General features: G+C 34.8%; 4 protein-coding genes across 4 annotated transcripts; 1 reads left to right on the plus strand and 3 right to left on the minus strand.

Annotated features, from left to right (window-relative positions):
- The first annotated feature begins 1,431 nt into the window (after window positions 1-1,431).
- Window positions 1,432-3,670, plus strand: LOC105124071 (adenylate isopentenyltransferase). Its single transcript, XM_011023934.1, has one exon. It carries the CDS (start codon window positions 1,964-1,966, stop codon window positions 3,053-3,055), a length of 1,092 nt encoding a protein of 363 aa, XP_011022236.1. The 5' UTR covers window positions 1,432-1,963; the 3' UTR covers window positions 3,056-3,670.
- Window positions 3,671-13,482: 9,812 nt separating this feature from the next.
- Window positions 13,483-14,948, minus strand: LOC105124081 (uncharacterized). The gene has a single exon (XM_011023947.1). The coding sequence runs from the start codon at window positions 14,620-14,622 to the stop codon at window positions 13,624-13,626; it is 999 nt and encodes a 332-aa protein (XP_011022249.1). The 5' UTR covers window positions 14,623-14,948; the 3' UTR covers window positions 13,483-13,623.
- Window positions 14,949-17,357: 2,409 nt separating this feature from the next.
- Window positions 17,358-19,674, minus strand: LOC105124098 (universal stress protein A-like protein). Its single transcript, XM_011023967.1, has 4 exons — window positions 19,421-19,674; window positions 18,875-18,966; window positions 17,948-18,066; window positions 17,358-17,728 (listed from the first exon to the last, which is right to left on the minus strand). The coding sequence occupies exons 1-4, from the start codon at window positions 19,632-19,634 to the stop codon at window positions 17,650-17,652; spliced, it is 504 nt and encodes a 167-aa protein (XP_011022269.1). The 5' UTR covers window positions 19,635-19,674; the 3' UTR covers window positions 17,358-17,649.
- A 1,546-nt stretch (window positions 19,675-21,220) lies between these two features.
- LOC105124088 (universal stress protein A-like protein) lies at window positions 21,221-23,163 on the minus strand. Its single transcript, XM_011023959.1, has 5 exons — window positions 23,087-23,163; window positions 22,650-22,904; window positions 22,400-22,491; window positions 21,840-21,958; window positions 21,221-21,566 (listed from the first exon to the last, which is right to left on the minus strand). Exons 2-5 carry the CDS (start codon window positions 22,840-22,842, stop codon window positions 21,485-21,487), a joined length of 486 nt encoding a protein of 161 aa, XP_011022261.1. The 5' UTR covers window positions 22,843-22,904; window positions 23,087-23,163; the 3' UTR covers window positions 21,221-21,484.
- Between the last annotated feature and the right edge of the window lie 680 nt (window positions 23,164-23,843).

The raw sequence follows: 23,843 nt of genomic DNA on the forward strand, positions 1-23,843 counted from the left end.
CTCATTTTTCATGATACAATCAAATACTATAAAATATTTTTTAACTTATTTTTTATTATACTATCAAATATAAAAATAATTTATTTTTTAAAAATTATTTAAAAAAATTATTTTTTAATAAACAAACAACATCAAAAATTTAAATAGAAGCCGCAATACTTACCACTCATTCCAATATCCGCCACCTCACCAATTCCCCCGAAGTTCTCCATCCGATTCTCAGCCATGAACAACCACAAAAACCATCCTTACTCTCCCACCGTCCATCAAAGTTAAACCCCTGCAATCTTCATCATAGCATAGAAATTGCATTGTGATTTCTTTACTGGGTTTGTGATTTCTCTGTGAGCCGATCACAAATTGGGTTGAAATCGATCATTGATGATGAAGGAGAGGCAAGAAAGAGTGCGCATTTGTGCTCTTTCACGGAGAGAAATGAGATGGTAATGCGGGGATTCTGCAACGATGATGAGAAACAGAGTGAGAGCTGCAAGGAGAGAGAGGGTAGTGAAAGAGAAAGAGGGGGGATCAAGTTTATGATTTTATTTATGTTGATCAAATGTATTTTTTATTTTTTGAATTGAATACGTTTGTTTACCTTAGTTATTTCTAGAAAATATTTGTTTTTGTGTTAAAAAATTAAATTTTTTTATTTTTTATTTTAAAATAATATTTTTTAGTATTTTAAAATTATTTAATGTTAAAAATAAATTTTTAAAATAAAAATATTATTTTAATATATTTTTAAATAAAAATAATTTAAAAAACACTACTACTACATCTCTAAACAATAAATTTATTTGAAAATATAGTTACAGTTAATTTTTTAAAATGATTTTACTTAAAAATATATTAAAATAATATATTTTTATTTTTTAAGAATTATTTTTGATATTAGTGTATTAAAATAATTTAAAAATATTAAAAAAATATTAATTTAAAAAAATTTAAAATTTATTTTTTAAACTTTTTTTTAAATATAAAAACAAATAATCTTTTAAAATATAACTTTTACTAACAATATCGGCGTTTTGTATCCAGAATCTATTTTTATATTAAATAAAATATATTTTATTATTTTAATTTTTATTATAATTTCTTTCGATTTTTACCTCAAGAATCTATTTTTATGGATGGACTCTACAAAGTATAGCTAATGATCCACTCCAGTTTAAAATCCAACACAATTAAAGGTCTGGATCACAAATTTGCTAAGCCGAAGCAGTTTAAAGACGTATTTTAAGTTTTTTTTTTTTTTAATAAAATGACTAAGGCTATAAGTTGTTACTTCATTGTCGAGGAACTAAGGGTTTTTGTTTGAGTTTATTTTTAAAATCTCTCTTCTCTCTCTCTCTCTCTTTTTTAAAATAATGCTAAGTATATAATCTTTTATTTATGGAATACACATAGATGATAGTAAAATCAGAACAACTTAAAAAACGTATTCTCCGTAAACTCTGAACTCATAAGAAAAAAAAAGAAGCAGAAGAAGAAGAAGAAGAAGAAGCAGCAGCAAGCGGACAGGTAACAGGTAACTATATTCGGTATATACTGGTTACAGCTGAAGCATTTCCCCAAGTGATCCGAAGCTGAAGAAAGGAGCAAGTGAGAGACCCCTCCTTCTCACACAGCTTTTTAGACATGCTAGCGACTGGACAAACTATTTTCACAACCTCAAAACAACTTCTTGCTTAGTACTAGTAATATTTTACAACAACTACTAGCTAAATATATACCAATTAACAATTCCTTGCTTTCTTGTTTCAACACAAAATCTCAGTCCGAAATATCCTGCTGTGTACATAAACAAACTCTCTCTCTCTCTAAAGCGTCTTCATGTTCCGTATGTGTCTGCGGAGCTCATAGCTTACCACAGCTCACCTCAGCAAAACACATATACAGGGAGCCAGCTGTCTCTGTTTCTCTCCCTGTCTTACTCTGTCTTTTTTTTTTTTCGTTGCCTATGAAAATTCCCTTCCCAAAGAGTACCAATCAGCCTCTTTACACTGCCCTTAAAACCCAACCACTTCACCCCATTAACATTTATATACCCTTCAATAAGCCACGCCCACCACCAATAGCAGTCCGTTTGGACACGGACTCCTCAACCATCACCTCCACCGTCGTCTACCGCCGTAAAAAAGACAAGATTCTTGTAATAATGGGAGCGACTGGGTGTGGCAAAACAAGGTTATCTATTGATCTAGCTACACGCTTCCAATCCGAAATTATCAACTCCGACAAAATGCAAGTCTACGAAGGTCTTGACATCACCACCAACAAAATCACCATTCAAGACCGTCTAGGTGTTCCTCACCATTTACTCGGTGCGTTCGACCCGGATGATGGTGAGTTGACTCCCGCCGAGTATCGGTTAGCTGGTGGATTGGCTATCTCTGGTATTTTTCCAAGGCAAAATCTTCCTATTGTGGTTGGTGGGTCCAACTCCCTTATTCACGCTCTGGTTGTTGACCGGTTTAATCCCGAGTTAAACGTTTTTGATGGTTCCAACCCAGTTTCAACCCAGTTAAGATATAACTGTTGTTTTTTGTGGGTGGATGTGTCATTACCTGTTTTGTGCGATTACTTGTGTAAGCGAGTGGACGAAATGCTCGACTCCGGGATGCTCGATGAGCTGTCGGAGTATTATGGCTCAGTTGATGCAGCGAGTCATATCGGGTTGAGGAAAGCGATCGGGGTGCCTGAGTTTGATCGGTATTTCAAAAGGTACCCACCTGAGTCTGGGTGTGGCAGAGGTATTGGTGTTGAATGGGATCGGGTACGGAGGGGAGTATACGAGGACTGTGTGAGGGAGATAAAGGAGAACACGTGTCAGCTTGCTAAAGGGCAGATTGGCAAGATCTTGAGATTAAAAGGGGCCGGGTGGGACCTAAAAAGAGTTGACGCGACTGGGAGCTTTAGGGAGGTGATGAAGGCGACGTCTGATGATCATGTCAAGAAGAGAAAGAAGAAGAGGTGGATGGAGGTTTGGGGGAGAGATGTGCTGAAGCCAAGCATGAAAATTGTGAAACGCTTCTTGGAGGAGGAGGAGTAGGTTTTACAGTCAGCCAGTCAGTCAGTCAATCCATCGATCAGTCCATCCGGCTGTTTTCCCGCTACCGTTCTGGTTTTCCAAAGTATTATTATTATTTTGAGAAATGCTAACACGAAGCTGCGATTTCTTGGGTTCGATATTTCTTCGAATCGGCGCTTGCCTGCCAAGTTTATGCAACCGTGGTCATGCTTGCATAATCACGTCCGATGACAAGCATGGTGAAGATTGCGTAATCACATCCATCACGGCTGCGCATATTTTCTTCTCTTTCGGTTTGGGTCTTAAATGATGGAGAGCTTTTGGGTTTCATATTGGGGGTTCATAAATGGGGTTCCAGAATTTGCAATGAGCAACCAGTTTTGCAGCATCAGGATCTTCTTGGCTTGGGTACTGTATTGGGGGCATCTTTACTCTTTTTCCCTCCCTTTTTTTTCCTTTCCTGCCTTGAAGGGTCCATTTAAAGTCAATATAAACATACGCAAAATCGTGAATTTTGGAGAAATAAAAACTTATTCTGGAATGTTGTTTTTAGCAATTATTCTTAACTGATAATAGAAGCTTGTTTTAGTGGTTACAGAGTCCTAATTCACATCTGGGCATTGTAAGCAAATTGAAGTGGAGAGTCTTCTTGCACATATTCGTTGTGGTATTGTAAGCAAATTGAAGTGGAGATTCTTTTTTTTTTTTAAGATAAACGTGGGTGTCCGGGTCAGCTTGCGCGCACCACGATTAATCTTATGGGCTCTGAAGTTAATGATCATGTAAGCCTCCAGTGGCCATCATATGAGCAATCAAGGACTTGAATCTGAAATCACAGAAGGAGTAAACCCCTTGATCCCAAATTCTTACCCCGGAGAGTCTTCTTGCACATATTCGTTGTGGAGAATTGGTTGCCACGAAGCTTACACAATGGAACAAAAAATACCTTCCTGCGTAAAATTTTATTTTCATGGTTAGCCCAGCACGCTTCTCAAAACTCTTGTTCCCAAATACAAGTAACATTAATCTTATTTGTTTTCCTTCTTAGTTTCATATGTTTTGCCGCGCTTTCGATACAGTTTTTTTTTTTTTTCAAAATTTCTTCACTAACAAATCTTCCAAACATCCGGTCGAGAGCTAATCTGGACATTGACAAAGTTAAAAATCAGTTCGTTAAGAAAAAAACGATACAAATTATTCAAATAAAAAAAAAAACTAATCTGTTTTTAACTGGCGAATCTTTTAAACAAGAGGTAAGGAAAGGGACAAGTTTGTAGTAGTCTCTGATTTATAGTAAGTTGAGAATTTTCCTTTTTTTTTTTAATTTAATTCTAATCAGTTCACGATATATGTTTATTTCTTTAAAAAAATAAAAGAAAAATGATGCAGGTATCGCGTGTAAAATTAACTATACGGAGATTGGAAAGAATCCTCAAATCTTAAAGCTGATACTACTATATGTACATCTGTCCATCGAAGAAAACAAACATTGACATAGCAAGGTGTATCTCGAACAGGATCTTCTTCCTGGCTTAGATACTACATAGATTTAGTCAATCTTTAACCAATTAAGTTGAACCAGCATGTCCCTCTTTTGATTGTAACCCATTCGATTTCCAATCTCCTCTATTCTGATTGAAGAGAATCGTTTGGTTTCCGAGTATTAAATCCACTGAAATCGCTGCACTATTTGGTCAAAGCATTACTCTCCTAGACGCTCTCAATCAAATGTACATTAATAACACTGATTCTGCTATCTGCATTAACCGTTGGAATTAGTCCCTAATCCTCCGATTTTAGATTTACAAAACTTTGATAGTTTGTTTTCTGCGAAGGACAATGATGTCGAGGACTAGGATGCCTAACTTACCATTCTAGTGCTATAAAAGGGTAACCCTTCTCCTGTCTATCATGACAATATAACCATGCCCTCAGCATTTAAAGAACTGTACATTGATGAGTACCCAGTAATTCATGAATTGTCAATTCGCTGCCAGCCTGCTTTATTACTGAAGTTCTTATCTTTTATTCCTTAACAACAAGACACAAATATACACACAGATTGAAAATGTGAGTCAAAAGCAGCTTATTATACGTGTCTTAGCTAAAATAATCGTTCTAACCCCTGCAGTGTGAGGGAATATCAGGGCTAATCTGCTACCATGACAGGCATCTGTGGAATAGGAACAAGGAATTAGTATTGCGATCAATCTGATGATATGAATTCTAAATAAATTAACCATCTTCTACACATGGCAGGCCATAACATAAAAATTTACATGTACATATGGGGTCTATTCAACGTTTCCAAATCCAGCTCTTTTTTCATTTTTTTAGTGGCTAAACCAAATAATTGAGTTAATGGACCATCACTATCTTAGATAAATTTATCAAAGCTCAAGTATGCATTTATTATTTCCATGTATTATTCAACCAAGCAAATTTGTCCCATGCGTTGAACCTTGCAACTCATGAACTGGCCTCTTATTTATGTTGAGTTATGTGAATGTGAGTACACCCATCCTGAACATCCGAGCAGCAAATGTTCGATAATTTAACAATAATGGGAATCCAAATTATGAAGCACCACTGAAATTTTTGTCACTGCTGTACAAATGTCACATAGCTGTCACGAAGAACCTTTTTTACTTTTGAAGGCTCTGAATTTTCTGAAGCAATGATAGAAGTTTTTGTTGTGCCGCAGCTTCAGGATTAGCCGTCAGCTAGTAATCTTTATCCGGAAAACTCAAAAAAAATTATTTTGGGAGTCCCGTTTTCGTGTTTCTGGTTTTGATTAAATCATAGTTGTGACGGGGACAAAGCTACGAGGTTCCATAATACGAATAGCTAGGCGCTCTATTGCATCATATTCAAAGGCATATTTCAGCCTCTGACCATTGCTCGTGTATATATATATATATGTAGCGTAGAAGTTGGTATCTTCCATCGCGTCTCCTTCATACGTATGATTGACATACATGTCACGTATATAGTATAAGACCATTAGGTAATTCGGCCAGATCATGTGTACTGAGAGGCTTAGCTCAAAGATGTTAAATTTCTTTAGTTTTAGATGAATAGAAATTGAGTAATTAAAGCTATTCTTTGAAAAATATTTATCCTCAGTAACACTAACCATATGGTTGACGTAGTACGAGACCTTCGAGTCAAGCACACCCCGCCAATGGTTTATATATATATATATATAGAAACACCTCACTATAAATAGATGTTTTTGGATAAATAGTATTGAATTGAATATTTAAGTTCCAATTGCATTTTAAAGGGTTGAATCTTATAGTGGATGGATAATTTTTAATTTTTTATATTACTTTATATTTATTAGAAGTAAAACAGTTTTTCTAGCGCTCTTTCATCTACTGTTTATTTTTAGATTATTAATTAAGTGGTTTATGCTTCATAATAACTGTGGGTCCGTAAAGAATTCAATAATTGCAGTCATATTCCATCCAAATACTTAAAAATATAGCTAAAATCTAGGATGGCAAAAGATCATGCACATGTTATTTCCCCGCGAATCTGATTTTATTTCTTCTCATTGTTATTTTCCATTATTAAGTAATTTGTTTGAGCCAAATCACAATACTTTAAAGGGACAAGTTTTAGATGAAACATATAGAGGGATCTGAAACCATTGCATTATTTTATGTTTTTCATTTGTAACATGATACTCGGAGGAAATACTTAGCTGTCCTGCGATGGAATATAATGTGGTGAAGAACATGTCTGTTCTTGTTTTTATAAGATGCAAAAGAAATTATGATGGCTGTTCTTCTGCCAACAGGCAAAGCTACATGCATGGGGAGACTTTTTCATTAAGCTAAGAAAAAGACAATTGCCCTAATAATGTATAATTTATAACCAGCTAGTCCAAAGGACACAAACTCACTGTAAAGTTGGTTTCATTTACAAATGTATATTTTACTAGGTTATAAAAACTAACAAACTTAAGTTCAACTAGCTTCTTGGAATTGGGAAAAGTAATTGGACTTCGATTAACAAAACAATTCCCGAGAAGCCCAGAACATATGGATAATAAATCCTCGAATAGTCGCATGAGCAATGCCCACGAAAAGGCATCGAAAAAATTGAAGAAAATAAGGAATTGGCACGAAGAAAGAAATGGAATGGCATGTTCTTCATAACGAATAATTAAGTCGTAGCTAACAAGAAACGAACCAACTATAATTATCCTCGAAGGTATTTATGTGCAGGTACAGATGTTGAGACCTAGGTAATGAGTAACGTAGTAGTAACAAAGGAAAAGAGGTCGGTCAAACAAAATGGAGAAAAAAATAAACAATTTTACCTGCAGGTACATACTCACTCCATCATGATTGTAGTACATGCATGTAACTGCAAGTTGCAATAAACAATTTTATAAATTTAATTTAAGCACTATTTAATAGTAAACTCCTCCTTAATGATCAATTTTATATTATGAATATATCCTATGAAAGCAAGCACACATTTGCAGATGATGTTTGGTACGCGAGAAAAGAATATTGGACAAATTGCTCCTATTTAGTTCATTGAACATTAATATTGGATTGGTCATGTTAGTTTAACGAGGTATTTATACCCAGACATTATTTGATAGTTTAGATGTGAATATGCCAATATGCCATGGACACACACAAAGACAACGATGACATGAAAAATATTATTTTATCGCAAAATCGGTTTATTGATAAACGAGCAATATATTATTTGTCATGTTATCATGTATTTATATATTAACGTGATGTATCGATATATATATATATATCCATGTTATAATTAATGTATTGACTTATTAATTGCTAGATCGATAAATCTATCAACATGAATATGCTTATATGTCTTGATATTTATATAAATTTAATAGCATGACTTGATTAAGGTAAGAATATATATATGTGTGTGTGTGTGTGTGTGTGTGTGTGGACGAAACGAAGAGCACCACTCAGCAGAGGCATGCTTTTAATCTTAAATACTAGATGATCGTGTAACTTAGAAAAATCAAAAGCATGACTGCATGTGAACATGCTGGTTTTCATGGAACTGTCCTGAGAATGTCTGCTCTGAGAAAGTTAACAAAAAAAGACATATGGATTTAACAACTAATAAATCAATGACAGAAAGGGAATGATCGAAAGTAGTGAAACGGGAGATCCAATAAGGGGGCTTCAAGATTCAAAGACAAAAACATAGAAAAGTAAGTAGCCGAAGCACCATACTTAAATATTCATAAAAATTAATTGATAGTAAACAATTGCATATAACATGACGGGTTTGTAGCAGAAACTCGAGAAGGGCAGCCCAGCCCCTTCTAGGACTGAGATATGGCAGTGCGCGTGCTGTTCCTTGCGCACGATACTATGAAACTCATCTTCACAGAGGCATATGCTCTATAAATTAATACGAGCTTGTATTCTTATAGCACTAGCAGACAATTTGATCACTCCATGTTCCGAGTTGAAGGTGGAGGTCACTGCCCAAAGTTTCATAGACTGTTGTGAGTAATTCAGAAGCACAATGATGACAATGTGGGTCTTTTGCAAGCCACGTTTTCTATTAATCACAACTAATTAATAAATCATCTAGAATGCACCTGCATTGACTTTGTTTGACCAGACAATGGACAGGGTAACAATACAAAAAAGATTAAATATTGTTGTCTTCTCTTTGTTTGCCTTGTAAGCTTAATCTAACATGTTCGGGCTAGAGTCATGTATGCACACACATTTGTGTGCTTGATAATGTGATATAGGTGGGGCCGAAACCATAAATTTAGTATTAGGACGGTCAGCATGAAAGAAACTGTGTAAACTTGAAAGTAAATAACAAAGGGAAAGCCACATGGGTGATACGTGATTTGAAGATGAGATACATGTATTTCCTATAATACAAGGGTGTACTTGAAAACATTTTAAAGATTTTATATGGACTAAAATGTCAACTTTTAAAAAATTTGGGTTGCCACGGCCACTAATCCTTCCACATGGATGTGTTCATAAGAAAATAATTTAAAACTAAATAAAAAGATCAAGTTGATATTTATTTGAGTGGTTTTTTTACTGGCCCCATATCCAACTTTATTTAGAAGAGAATCTATAATATTATACCCCTCATCAAAGTAATTATCAGAAATTAAAAATTATATATGCAATTGTATAAACAATTTTTTTTGACCAATTGTTAAGAAACAATTGAGGGTGAGAAATAGAGGAGAATAAAAAAAACCTGTAAAAAGTGTTGAATGTAGACAAATTTAGAGCTTGTTTAAGTTTGTTATATTGTAGTGTACAAACACATCAAACTGTTTGATATCGGACTATCATGGTGTGCCACTAGTGAAATTACTTTAACTATTTAATAATCTATTATTGTATTGTCTAACTAAAAATACCATTAAGAACATAACTTAAATTAAATATTTTTTAAGAAGCTAGATGAATAGTTGAGAAATTAATTATTAATTTGAAAAACAGATATATATCACAAAGAATACGAGTAAAAAACAAGAAATAATAATTAAAACATTTCATGATTATTTCTTAACTAATTAAATGGAATCGCTAAATAATTTAATTGATATACATATAAGCTAGGATTCAATATACTTAAAATAAAATAATTATTTTAAACCATAACCCATTTCCAGGTTCTCCCTTTAAACTAGATGTCTGAACAGGAAATTATGGAATTTGCTTGAAATTATTCTGTACAATGCATTGCCCAAACAATTTGAATAACCAGAAACGGAGGCCTAAGTCATATCCGTAACTCATACAAGATTTTGGTCAGAGTTTCTTTATAATTATAAAAAAGAACAAAAAAGATTGAGGATTAGGATCAACTCGGAGAGTTTAAGAGAGAAAGTTACGGATTTGTAACTAAAATTGGAGGATTAACTGTGATGCTGCAACTTTACTCTAATTCTTTGATCCTCCGAATTTAGTTGCAAGTCCAGGCCCCTTGAACATGAGGCCTAATGAGGAATTGGAGAGTTAAAGAAAGATATGAACTCGAGGCCTAGTATTGGAGCCCATTCTTGAAAGGTTTTGCTGGGCCAACTTCTTTTTGACCCCGACATCACAGAGCTGCAACCCAAGATTAATAATTAACGGATTGCAAACAGTGAAACGACCGATCTGAGGTCAAAATTCAAGAAAGTTGGGTTGCCGACTACAGTAATCACTCAGAATCTTGACCACACACAGCTTTCCAGCTGAAGTAATACTAGTTTTGGGAAATAACAGGTCAAATTGAAGGCAAGAATTCCTTTTTAGACGTATTTAATTCAAGACAGCACCGTCGTGTATACTGATGAATTTCGCTTATGTTCGAAAGGGCGACAATAATTGATTTTCAAATGAATTTTAGTTAGAAATTTATTAAAATAATATTTCATTCGGATGATGTATTTATATAGTAGATACATAACTTACTTTAAGTTACAGAAGCGGCCATGGAAACCTAAACAAGTACCCATGGAAGAAGGAGAAGGGTACCTTCTAACAACTTCTTTCCGCTAAAACCTAAAATTTAAACACCTCCTTAATGTCAACGTTCAGTAAGCCGGCCATTCTATCAGGAAAAAAAATTTACGCCTCCTTATTGCGACACGCTTTCTCAACGTAAAAAATTGTTTTTTTCTTTTCTTGTTTTTTCTTCCCTGTAAAGCCATTTACACCTCTGTTTTCTTGTTTTGCTTTATTGGCTTTCAAGATTTAATCCAAACGAGTCCTTCGAAGTACCATTATGGACAAAATAACATCAATGGTCTACGTCCATATATCAACAAAGAATCCCATCTCATCATCAATTTCTGTAATATATAGCTCCTCTATTTAATGGAGTAAAACAACAACAGCAGAAGAACCAACCGATTATTATCTAGACACATTCGCCGAAGGTAATCCATACGCAAGGTTTTTATGGCTTTGGTGCAAAAACTCACGGGATTTTGGCGGTCTATTAATCAAAGTCTTGACAGTAAGGGATTGAAATCGGTAGAAGGTAACAGTCATGAAAGGAAGCGTGATATTGAGTCATCTTCAATTTCAACAGAAGAGAATTGTCATTGGGCTGCTGCTGGTGGCGTTGAAACTGTGATGACACCAATTCTTAAAGCACTACATACTCCTTGCTTTGCAGATGTTCCTCTTTTTACCCCAACTTCAGCTGACTTATTTTTCTCACCCAGACCTGTATTTAGATGTCCAGTTTCAGTTTTTATATCGTCTCAGATGGGAAATCCGATATCTCCATCTGTTTTGGAGTTCATGAAAGGTCTCCCTGAATATTAACAGAATAAAGCGACATGGGAATTAGATGATTGAGGTTTATCGGGCTCTATGCAAATGATAAATGGTTTTTTTGTTGATAAAAAGGGTTGATTCTTTCGTTCTTTTCTTGTTGAGATGTCTGTATGTATGTATTCAGTATTTTCGTATTTGCAGAATTAGGAAGATTGACCAGCAAGAGATTATCAAATATGATTATCATGTTGAATATTTAATCTAACTCATTCTTTGGCCATCCAAGGCCCGGGGGAAAGTTTGATATCTCCTCTGGTGGATATGGATTTAGCCATTTTACTACAAATTCTTAGTGAATTCGTTTGACACTCGTTCGGTATCTGTTTCATCTTTCTTTTAACTTCTGATTTCTTAGATTAAGTCTTGTTTGAAATTACATAAAACTGTAATGTTCAGAATAAAATCATACAAGCATATGAGATAGCTAATATACAGGTTCTACATGAATTTACTGGTGTAGCGCTTTAGTAAATCACCAAGCCAATCATCGGTATTGTATATAATATAAATGCAGATATGGTTTGCCTTTAAGCTTGTCTAGCCTGTTGATAGAAAATCTAGAGTGAGGTTGTTCGTACTTGTTCAGATAAAGATTTGTGGATTAAAATCCGGATCTGAGCACACATCAAAGAATATCTCTATACATCAAAGGCCAATACACCTTCAGTTAGCTCTTTGCTCGCCACATATTTAATTGTTCCAGCCTCAAATTAACTGAAAAAAGAAAATGAAAGTAGAATTTTGGGGCAGGAAGCTTTGGCATGTGTATAAAACACAGAGATTTTGAGTCCGGGTGCCAGATAATTTCCTACATTACACAACCAGTGCTGAGAGAAGGCTCCTCTATACTTGCAGGATTTCTACAAAAATCTGGGAATTTCTTGCTTAAGATCTTCAAACGTTAGAACTTAGAAGCATTTCCTTTAAGAAAGTTAGATGTTAATTAATTAAAGCAAATTATTCCAGATAAAGGGACTTTCCACCACGTTTTCCATTGTCTAACAATCAATCCGTGGATTTTAAGTTCTGTGAATTGTGTTTAAGCTGGTGCTGGGCAGGCAAACATACGTTGATTATTGGGAGATGCTTCCTGGCCATGCTCATAAAAAAACCTCTTCAGCCCAAAATGTCTTGGCAGGCCAGCTTTTATGGGCTTCGTTCTGATGTTTTCCTTCCTTGACTTTGTCTGGGCCCTTTGGGGTACTAAACTAGCACCCTAGGGCAAACCAGGCCCAGTATAATGAGATAGGGTTCACTAATGATATAGATAAGACCCATTAAGTGCAGGGCAGCAATAAAAGCATCTGATCCTTTATTGATGTGTCCATGATTTTCACTTGGTGAGATTCCTCCACGTCCCAACAACTTACCTTGAAATTTTATTTTTTTCAATAACCACTTATATCGTATTTGAGATTAAGTTAGCTTCTGTTTTTAAATATTTTTTAAAAAACATATATTTATCTTGATTAAACATTAAATTAATAGTTTTTTTTTGTATTTTACAATAATTTTGATAAGATGATATTGAAAATAAAAAAAAAACACATAAAAAATTGTTTTCAAATAAAAAATACTTTAAAAATATATATTTTAACACAGCATAAAACACTCAACTTGATTATCATATCATTAATGAAAATCAAGACCGATTTTTGTCATCTAAAAATTTAAATTATATGAATCTTTAATGGATGGTTTAATCTAATCATACAATACAGTGACAACGGAACTAGCTGGAATATCATTACAGAGAAAGCCAGACTTTTTTAAAATACTTCCTATTCACTGTTTGATGTTGCTTGTCTCATCAACCAATCCAGCACAGATTAATTCTTAGAAAGAGGAGTCTGTCTTTTACACACAATGGAACAGTTCCTAATTACTTGAACGATAAGAGAGTCTATGCGGAAAGTTGGACCAGTCTATTTTCTTTGCTTGAAAAATCAGTCATCTTGTTCATCCAAGAATTTAAAACATCTGACCTCGCGTGCCATGTTTTCTGCATTTTCTTTTATTTTCAATCAGTGCAATTATTATCACAAGAAAGCGTCAACAGCGAAAGATTGCATTATCGAATCACAAAGCCAAGCAAACAGACCAAAATATGCTAAGAACCACTTAAAACAAATAATGAGGAACCCAGGATCGGCTAGTTTTCTATTTTATTGGCTAATAAAAAACCTATTTACAGATAGCTGAATTACATTGATTGACCGCTCTATCATTTCCAGAAATACAAGTGAATCCTTGGCCGCGTTATTAAACAGATTTTTCACATTCATTGTCTACAATAACGGCGTCAGCATCCCACCAAGTATCCACATCAGATTCCGTCGCATTGACTAACGGCGAACTGGGTTTTCTCATATCACCCACCGTTAACTCACCAGTGACATCATCTCTGACATAAACCTTCTCTACGCCGCCGCCGGCGACACCCACAATCTTCCCCAACGTAGGCCTTAATTCCGCAAAAACCTCCGGCACCCGAAACCCAACTCGGGCGTCCCATAAACTTAACGATGAATGACCCGACAAATTTGTCTCTCCCGAGACAACCACCGAAGGAGATGTGGGAACAGCCGCGAAAATACTATCACATTTGCTGCCAAATATGGAACATATCTTCTGCTCTTTGTTAATGTCATAAAAAGAAACGGCAGCGTTCCTCGAATCGTAGCTGTTGTTAAGGTTTAATCCTAGACTTAATCCTAAATTATCCCAAAGCTTTACAACGTTTTTCCCGTTTGTGAAATCAGTCAACGAAAAAAAGTCTCCAATGCTGCTGTTTCGTCGTCTCCGGAGCCTAAAATTACTACCCTGGCATTGATCGTCAATGTAACAATTCCCAGAGCCTCTAACCCGGAAGTCTTGATCATGATCATTAATGGACCACCAACTTCTTGAAGATGATGTGGACTCTTCTTCCTGTTCGTCATCTGATAAGGATATTGATGATGGGCAAGATAAGTCCGTTTCGCTTTCGTAATCGCAATCTTCTTGATTGATGATAAGAGATGGTGAAGAGATGAAGGGGTGGTTTTTGAATCGGATGATGAGAATCTTGATTCTATTAATTATGGTTGTGAAAGAGGCGGCCAGGGCAAGAATCAGAGCGCCCCATTTCCAAAAACTATAAGCTTGGTGAATTTTTTCGACACCAGAAAGTGCAAGAATCTGGGAAAGAAATGTTGGGTTTTGCAGAGAGGTTAAGCCTGTCTCGAAATCGCTTATTCTATTGATCACTGGGATCTCCATGTCTAGCTAGCTAGCTAGCAACAATTATGTGCGAACACGGAAGTCTGGTATCTCAATCCTAAGAAAAAAAAAATTGCGGGATTTTAAGGTTGCTACAAAGGATTGCTAAGAGAAAATTTGTGTGAACTGGAAAAGGAACGAAGAACAAGGAGACTTCTGAGTGGAGCTTTGTAATGAAAATATTAGAGAGGGATGAAATGTGAAACGGAGGAGGTTTGCTAGGGCCAGAGGACTGGGTTTTTAAAGGCAGAGGAGGGGGTGACCGCAGACTAAAAAACATGAGCATATTCCTTCTTCTTCTTCTTCTTCTTTTTTAAAAAAAAAACATGAGCATATTCTTGTAATGGCATATTCTTGCAGCGACCTGTTCAGGTAACGATTAAGTTATAACTGTATCTAAATACTTTCGAATGTATTTGGGCAAAACTGTTTCAATATTTCTAACTAAAACACCCAAGTAACTTTAGAAAATTAACTACTTTCCAGTTACGAGGGCGTCGTTGTGTTGGTGGTTGAATAAATACAATAGTAAAATATTTTAATTATAAATAATTATTATTATTGTTATTAAGTTGTCTAATAAGTTAATTTTAAAGTCTTTTAATTAAAACTTAATCTAATTTAAATTTAAAATTAAATTGTGATAGTTGTTCTAATTTATACCAGTTAAAAAATAACCTAATTAACTAATAAAAATATTTGAAAAAATTAAGAAAAAACTAATAGAAAAAAACATTTCAACCTAACTTATTATCTAATTTAAATTTAAAATTAAATATTATGAAAATAGTATGAAATTTAAATTAATATAATTCAATCAACTTGATAGATTTAAAAACAATTCTTATAATTATTAAAAGAATTTAAATTTTAAAATAAAAATAAAATTTAAAAAAAATGCAATTTGGAATGAAAAAAAAAGTTTTATTGTTTATATTTTTCATGAAAGTGAAGCTAGATAAATCTCCCAAGGTTTTTTTAGCATTGTGAAGTAATGCTCAAGAATTATGAGATACATTCAGAGTTGAAGATAGATCCGATTGTATCTAATAAATTATCATAAAAAAGCATTAGGAATAAGTTGGGTCAAGTTACTTGGGAGATAACCATTGGCTACCTGGCAGAGATTCTTGTCCACGTCATAAACAAAGTAGCAGGCGTTTTTTGGAAAGAGAAAAAGGATAGAGACTGCTGAGTCACGATGAGAAGGTGCTTGGAAGTTTTTGAAAGTCGTGTAGTTGTTTCTTTTTTAAATGTTTTTTATTAAAAAAATATTTTTTATTTTTTAAAATTTATTTTTAACACTTCAAAAAAATTAAAAAAATATTTTCGTTCTGTGGTGTGGTAGGTGGGCAAGGCAATATTATACAATGGGCTTTTTGGGGCAGTGATGAGTCATGCGACAGAGGGAGATATAATCTGATCCTCCGGCTTACAAACAAGACGGAAAGAGGGCACTGGGGGTACAGTTTTTCAAATATGTGGTGGTAAAGTTAGTGACGGTTCTGCCACTACAAATTTGACACGCGGTGACATGTCATTTGTTTGTTCTTTTGTTTAACTTTCTAGAGACCGCCTCGACTTGATTGTTTATGCTCTGTGCGGGTCCCACTTAATCAATCACCGCCACTCACCAGCCTCTCATTCTCTTTTTCTTGTGACACATAAGAGGGCCGTTGATATACGATACTGTATGCTTATCTAGACATTTTGTGGTGCTTGTTCGTCTTCTCCATTTTAACAGAGAACCAAGAATTCGTGATCTTCAACGACGACGGCGACGGCGACAATAATAATAATAATAAATCTCATCAATATAATCTCCTTTTGTTTTTACCCATCAAGTTGAGAGACTCTCCCTTGTTAATATGACAAGTCGTGTATTCTATCCAATTAAATTGAAAAATAGTATCTTAATTTTTAAGTAGATTTTCCCATGTATTTTGATATTTAGGGAATTAAAAGGTTGTCATGTGAATATTAAATAAATATAATTTAGTAATAATTGAGTATAAGTTTTCTAATTAATATTCTAAATGAAATCTCACTTTATGATGCAATTTATTAAGTGTTTGATGAAATTAATATCAGCAGCCAAGAAATTAGAATATTATTTTGCTTTCATAATTGATTTAGTGGCGTTGAGCCTAATCATCATCACTTGGTGTCAAGATTTTCCTGTAACTTCGAAAATAAAATTTGCCCGACCTTAACGGAGAAGGAGAAGTCATTGTCGATTTGCCCGTCCAAGTCACACCTATATATTATGGCATGACCTATATATATATATATCATGGCATGGCATGTGATTTTCCAGAGAAACTTCTGAATTAGTTATTTTTTTTAGCGGATCAATTTATGTATTTTTTAATTAATATAATGAATTCTGAAATTAATAATTATATAAACTTTTATTTATTTATAATTATTTAAAAATAAATCTTAAATCTGATTAATAAAACTATTTATATAATTATTTTTGAATTAATTTTAATAAAGTGATTGGTAGGGCAAATAGAGCGTGACAAACCCACTTCTAATGACTAATATTATATAGTGAAAAAGGTTATTCTTCTTTGATGTGCATGTGACTCCGTTGATAATCATGCCTCGTATTGAAGAAGGGAAGAATTAGAGATGATTTTCCCCCCCAGAATAGCACTTTCATTTTGTTGGGAAAATAGCACATTCTAATTCTTTTTAAAGAAAATAACACATCTGATGAGTTCCGATGCTGCGAACATCTTAGATTACGCTGTTTCCAATAGCTTAATTTAATAGATTTAGCAATTCAACAATAACGATTTCCCTTTTTGGTTCCTTGCCTTTCCAAGCACGCACCTGCCTGCATAAACACGATGAATAATGCTACAGCAGTCGATCGACTAATAATATCAACCTTATTTTTGGGCAACAGTTCCACAGCAAGGATAAGGCGTGATGTATACAACTTCGTGGCTAGTAGAATACAAATCATAGAACAGAAGCTAAATCAGCCGTGTACATCTATTAAACAGTCAAATCTCCTCAGGCCTTGTTTCTCACAAGAAGAACCTGGCACTTGGCATTCTGAACGCAGTAACTGCTGACACTTCCCAGCAAAGCCCTATAGGAAATAACTTGCATCAATGCCAGATAATGCAATGAAACCACTCTACATGAGCATATAGAAATTCTGTCAATAAAATCCTTTAACTTATTGACCCCTACGTGATTTATTTTTACGAGGTCTTCACAGCTAAATGCTTGCAGTAGAGTAGCTGTTCCATGTCTGCTTCTGTCACCATCAGATCGCTAGCAAAAATAAGAAAGATAGGAAACCAACCTCTTGATATTTCCATCTGCCTCGTCGCCAATGACAAGTAAATTGACACCACACTTCTGAACTGCGTCGCATATGACCTCTTTAGGATAACCCGCCTCAGTAATTGCCTCCACAATTACCTGAGAAGACAAGATAGTGACGATCCCTATATATATATGTAGTCAGAGAAAACTGGTAAAAATCAGTGCCATCCATCATCAAGTCCATGGAGAAAGCGGTATGCAGAATATGAATGATCTTAAAATTTACCAGCCCACTTTTATTTTTACCTAGTTCCTAGCTGCGACATCATATCATTTAAGCTAATATTGTCAAAAAGAAACACATATAATTGAGACACCCGGAGAGTGCGGGGTGGGGGAGGAAAAGTGCAAGCAGTTGTACTCAATTTTTGGGCAAAACCTTGCTACCTATTGGCCTCATTTTCATAAATAAAATGCTTTCCGAATAAAGGTCGTGGACTCGAAGAAATTTTAGGACCCACCCACCATACGGTTTGTCACAACAAACTAGACTCTATCAACATCAGAGTCAAAGCAACAGTTTAAGTAGTACATTACGATGATACGAATGAGTCTATAGAATACTTCTATCTTGAGATACAGGGACTGTTTAACCTAAGCAGAAGATGTGAAGCATCAAATTCCCAGAAACATGAATCACCTAAGATTTTTCTGAAAGGTCCACTACAGCTTGCTTTTTTCAAACCTAGCTTAAAATTACTTTCTAGTTTTTCCATATTTGACGGCTTTGTCCTGGAGATCTCAAGGATAAAGTTAAGAAACTCAATTTTCTTTAACATCTTTCCTTTTCATTTGGATAATTCCATGGGCCTTCATGTGTCGCAGATGGAAAAGTAGACTGGTAAATGACTACCGAGTGAACAGAGGCTTCAGCAAAGTGCTTCACTAATTATTATGGACATACCCCTTTACTTGCACATATTCTCTTAGCCTTCTCCAGAATACCCAATGCCACCTTCTTATTTTGTTGTTGAACAGAGTTAAATAGATCCATGGCTGTCATTCAAAAGTATAAACTAATGACAATCAATTTCGTGTATACATTCTATTAGTTTAGTGTCTCTAGTATGACTCTCAATACGAGAAGTTCACAAGAGAATAATGAATCAAAAGATATGAGTGTAGCAGGCTTCCCGTTCCGAAAAGAAAAGGAAAGGCATTTGGAAACACAATTTGTTTTTGAGATTACGTGCATAGTTAAACAATTTCCATTAGCTTTTCTTGGGGGGGAAAAAGAAGCAATAAAGGCTTAAACTCAAGTCCTTAAATATAGACAAAGGAACACAATTCCCACCTGCCAACCTGCAGAATCTAGTTAAGAATGATGTATCATACGAAATCCAAGATTAATTGAGCAGAACTAGAAACCAGGAAATCCTGAATAACATGCAGTAACATGTACAGCACGAACACTTATGTTCTAGCGAAATGGATAGGAGGAATACTCAACTGGCTGAGAGTGGACATATGCAAGCGAGACCAAATGCTGAAGAGGCTACATAATTACACTTTGGAGGTGGCTGCGCTGCGAATATGACAAGCGGTAAGTTCTTGATCGATTCTTTGAGATTGTCGAGCACCCACATGAGAGCACGATAACTGCACTCACTTTCATCTATGACCACCATCACCTTCATATTAGCCCTTCCATTTCCTTTATTCATTGTCACGCAGATGATGCAAAACCAAAGTCTTTAACTTCAATAAAATGTAGTTGGTACATAAATGTCATGTGATATGAAACTTCACCTATTTATATCATTGAAAGTCTTCACATGTACTGGCCATTGTTTTGAATTCAAGAGTGTGTTAGTTGAGCCATTTGTTATACCTCTACAGTAAGCTTTCCTCTATAAGTAACCAGGAGTTCTTTCTTTTCCAAAGTAATGTGCTTTAGAGTAACAATAGTCAATTTTTTGTTGCTTCAGGGTGGTTTGCCCTTTTCAGTGTGGAGTGAAAACTCGAGCCTAGGTAATAGAAGCCAAGAGTCTCAATAATGATGCTCAGATTAGAATTGGGAGCCTTTTCTAGGACGTTCCTACTTGAAAAGGGAATTTGCTTTTACTATATTTCCACTTAGTGTCGTCCCAAATTGGTCACGAAGATTGCAAAAGCTTTTCTTGCTGTCTGATCTATTTTGCGGTGTATGAAAAGATTACTTCTGCTCTGGGAAGGTAACTTGACGTAGGAATTGGAACTTTTCCTCATTGTAAATTTTACTTTTCTTTACAAAATCGTTTGTAATTGTAAGCAGGAAGGTAAGCTCCTTCTTTGGTTGCTTTTGATTAATGAAAACCTTTCATTCATGAAAAGGAAAGGGGTAACTTGATACGCACTGTGTTTATTTTTGGTGAGATGTGATAGTTTTACCTGGTATAGAATGATAGAGACCTGATGCATTGGTCTATGAAGTCTCCTTTTCCTAACATCTACTTCTTTCAACTGGTAGAGTTGACAGCAAGAAATTTAATTGCTCTTTTGTAGAGTTACTTAGCAGAAATTTCCCAGTTAGTTGTATAACCATAACAGAAATGAATGAACAAAAAAGGGATTATTGTGACCCCAGCCATTAATTTTTCTGGTGGATTAGTCACACAGCAAATTACAGCTTTTTCTTTGCCTCATGTACTTGTAGCAAATTCTTTTTCTTCTCATTTTTTGTTTGTTCTTGTTTCTCCTTGATAAAAAGGTCGTCTTGACGGAAAAGAGTCATGGTTATCAAAAACCTTTTGTATCTACCAGTATGTGCTTGACAGTACAAGGTTTTCCGTTGCCCGAACAGAATTTGTTGGTAATTTCTTCCTCTTTCGACGATAGGTTGACTGATGTGCTATAAAACTTTAGCGTTAGTAATATTCTAAACATTTGATCGGATGTATTTGAAAGATAAGAGGACTGGACTTCACATGCAGTATGAGAAGAAAACATGGTCAAGTGGAGCAAGGAATGAAAAAGGTCAAAAATAATAGTAATTGTTTTTACTAATTGCTTGCAAACTAATGAGGAAAGCATCTTAAAAGCATTTAGCCAGCAATGGATGTTTTTTAAATTCTGAGCAACACTAAGTTGAGGCTACTAATGTTCACTGGAGGACACTTTGGCGAATGTCATTGGAACGCCCATTGAGAGAGATGGCAAGCAGCTAACACGAGTAAGCAAAGCACAATTTACCAAAAGTTTCTTCTCTCTCCTTTTCCTTTTCTTTTCTATGTGCTAGTTATGGAAATGTACTATTGCAAGGCTCAAATCATATCTGAGAATGATCTGAAATAATAGAGCTGAAGATAACCCATGTTAACAGAGTCAAGCTAGCTTGGGGAGTATTTATCTTGTCTAACAATTTACAAACACAATGCCTTTTGAAAAGAGACCTAAATCTCAAAATTCCAAACATCTTGACATTTTAACTTGACATGCTGTTTGTTTTGACAAATAACTCTGACTTGCTGGTCTCCTCATATCCAGAACTCAGCTTTCTGCTTCACATGATAGCAGCATTACGACGGCGAGCTCCTCAAACTGCAGGTTTCTTCACAACAAGAACAGGGCACTTGGCGTTGTGCACACAGTAGTTGCTCACACTGCCCAGAAAAGCCCTGTCCGGAAAACTCGAGTTAAACTCAGTAATTTGTAAGTTTTAGTCTATCTAGAAGCACAGTTCAGAGGCACCCATGTTTGCATACAATAGCACAACCATACACATAGTTGATTTATCTCCAGGTTAAAAACAGGCGACTCGTTCTCCAACCAATTGCATTCTGAAATGCCAGCATGACATGCTATTTTCTCTGTCCTTTTTCTCTATTTTCTTATAACTTTAGACTGATGAATAAGGAGGATTCCATATAACATTTCAAGTAAAGACTAACCTCTGCACAGGTCCCCGATTATGGCTGCCTAAAACAAGTAGTTCGATGTTGAGCTTTTCTACAGCTTCGCAAATTGCATATTTAGGATCCCCAATCTCCGTTACTGTCTCTGCAACAATCTTTAGGAAAATAAAAGAGCATTACTATTTTTGCTTACAACAACATGCAAAACTATTTATGTGGAACCTGCTTGTACTTCAATGCATTTAGTTTTTGTGAAGGAACTGCAATTTATTTCTCAAGGACTGGGGCTTCAATTTACCCACTCCCTTTTTTATTCCTTTTCCAGTCAGATTTTGTAAGAAAGTATTTTCACATATGCGTTATGCTTATATACAAGTCAAAAACATCATGATCAAATAAAATGGAAAATCTCGTTTATAGCACCTATGACTTTTAAGGAAGGGGAAAGCCATCAGAGGAAATCACTCGACATGTTATGTGGATTACATGCAATAACAATAAAAATTTTCATTCTACAATCACAGAACTGAATAACTACATGCACAAACTGAATAATTTAAGAAGGAGCAGTTTGATACAATGATGGAAACCATTACCCCATATTTGGCACAAATATCTTTAGCTTTATCCAATAGACATGATGCAACCTTCTTGTGATTTTCTTGTATAGATGTGATCAAATCCACAGCTGCAACCAAAATAAATAAAGAAAAAAGAAAAAGAAAGAGCTACTCTGAATTATCGTACAGTTTAAACTTTTCTTGAAAGAAAAAATCGACTTTTTTTTATTTATAAAATTGTGACTAAAATAAATGAACGCTAACCAAGGAATTGAGAAGAACTTACGAGGAACGCCTAGAGTGGAAGCATAGACATAACCCAGATCAGAATTAGGCTGTGCAGTGAAGATGAATACATCAGAGTCAGAGATGGTCTCTCGTAGCTTATCAAGCGCCCATTCAAGAGCGTAGTGGCTATTCTCACTCTCATCTATAGCCAGCATCACCTTCTTCTTTTCAGCACACTTTCCCTCTTCCATTTTTCTATAATATCAATACACCGCTCTAGCTTTCGCTTTATTAACTGCTACGGGTTAAGTTTCTGAGTCATAAGTATAACTGAAGTTTTTTATAAAAGTATTTTTTATTTAAAAATATATTAAAATAATATTTTTATTTTAAAAAAATTATTTTTAATATTAGTAAATCTAAATATAAAAAATTATTAATTAAAATTAAAATTTTTAAATACTTTTTAAATATAAAAATAAACAGGATAGAAATCTCTAACTAAGATCCTCTGATTAATAAAGATGAATATGCTGATCACCATCGAGTGCTATAATACTTTCGCTCTCATTCTTGTAAGTGTGATTATGGTAAATTAAAGAACAGGGTGATTATGGTCCAGCCAAATCAATCCGTTAAAAAATAAAACTCTTCCAGTAGAGATCGACTTTATATGTAAAGCTTGAACTCAACTCCTTATTTAAAAGAAATAAATTCAATTTGGAGAACTGTTGTTGAATGTAGTTTTGTTACCAGACAGTCAAACCAAACACGTGTTTGCAGAGAGATTTGTCCCATTGAAATGCATGTGTTTTGAATTGGAATTATTTTTAAAAATATTTTTATTCAAAAAATATTTTAATATTATCACATAAAAATTATTTAAAATACTAATTTGATATTTTTTTTATATTAAACATGTTCTTAAAACAATTTCAAGAAAAAAAATAAACAATCTAAAATTGAGTTCAGATTATGATGTAAATAAATTATTTGGGTTCGGATTATGATGTAATAAAAGCGGAAGGCTCTGGAGAGATTGGAAGGCGTGCACGACTGTGATACTTGTCGAGGTATGAGGGAGACATTAGGTTGAAGCCTGGATGTTTCTGCATCGTCACCATTTCTATCCAAAAGGAAAGAAAACGCAGGAATTTTGGCATGTAACTTGGGAAGAGTAGCAGATAGAGCTGGACGGCTCTTTCGAGATCCAATCCAAATTTATCCTCCATTCCAATAATGGGTTTAGAAT

This window comes from Populus euphratica, unplaced genomic scaffold (genome assembly GCF_000495115.2).
Source record: "Populus euphratica unplaced genomic scaffold, PopEup_1.0 scaffold1.1, whole genome shotgun sequence".
In the NCBI taxonomy this organism is placed as follows: Eukaryota; Viridiplantae; Streptophyta; class Magnoliopsida; order Malpighiales; family Salicaceae; genus Populus; species Populus euphratica.

Excerpts from the sequence above, each read along its gene's own strand:
- LOC105124088 (XM_011023959.1), bottom strand. The coding sequence starts at position 22,842 with ATGGAAGAGGGAAAGTGTGCTGAAAAGAAGAAGGTGATGCTGGCTATA. Across the intron at positions 21,959-22,399 it reads ATATTTGTGCCAAATATGGG|ATTGTTGCAGAGACAGTAAC; the intron begins GTAATGGTTTCC and ends ATTTTCCTAAAG. Across the intron at positions 21,567-21,839 it reads AATCGGGGACCTGTGCAGAG|GGCTTTTCTGGGCAGTGTGA; the intron begins GTTAGTCTTTAC and ends TTTTCCGGACAG.
- LOC105124071 (XM_011023934.1), top strand. The coding sequence starts at position 1,964 with ATGAAAATTCCCTTCCCAAAGAGTACCAATCAGCCTCTTTACACTGCC.
- LOC105124081 (XM_011023947.1), bottom strand. The coding sequence starts at position 14,622 with ATGGAGATCCCAGTGATCAATAGAATAAGCGATTTCGAGACAGGCTTA.
- LOC105124098 (XM_011023967.1), bottom strand. The coding sequence starts at position 19,634 with ATGAATAAAGGAAATGGAAGGGCTAATATGAAGGTGATGGTGGTCATA. Across the intron at positions 18,967-19,420 it reads CATATGTCCACTCTCAGCCA|CCATGGATCTATTTAACTCT; the intron begins GTTGAGTATTCC and ends TTTGAATGACAG. Across the intron at positions 18,067-18,874 it reads GAATATGTGCAAGTAAAGGG|GTAATTGTGGAGGCAATTAC; the intron begins GTATGTCCATAA and ends TTGTCTTCTCAG.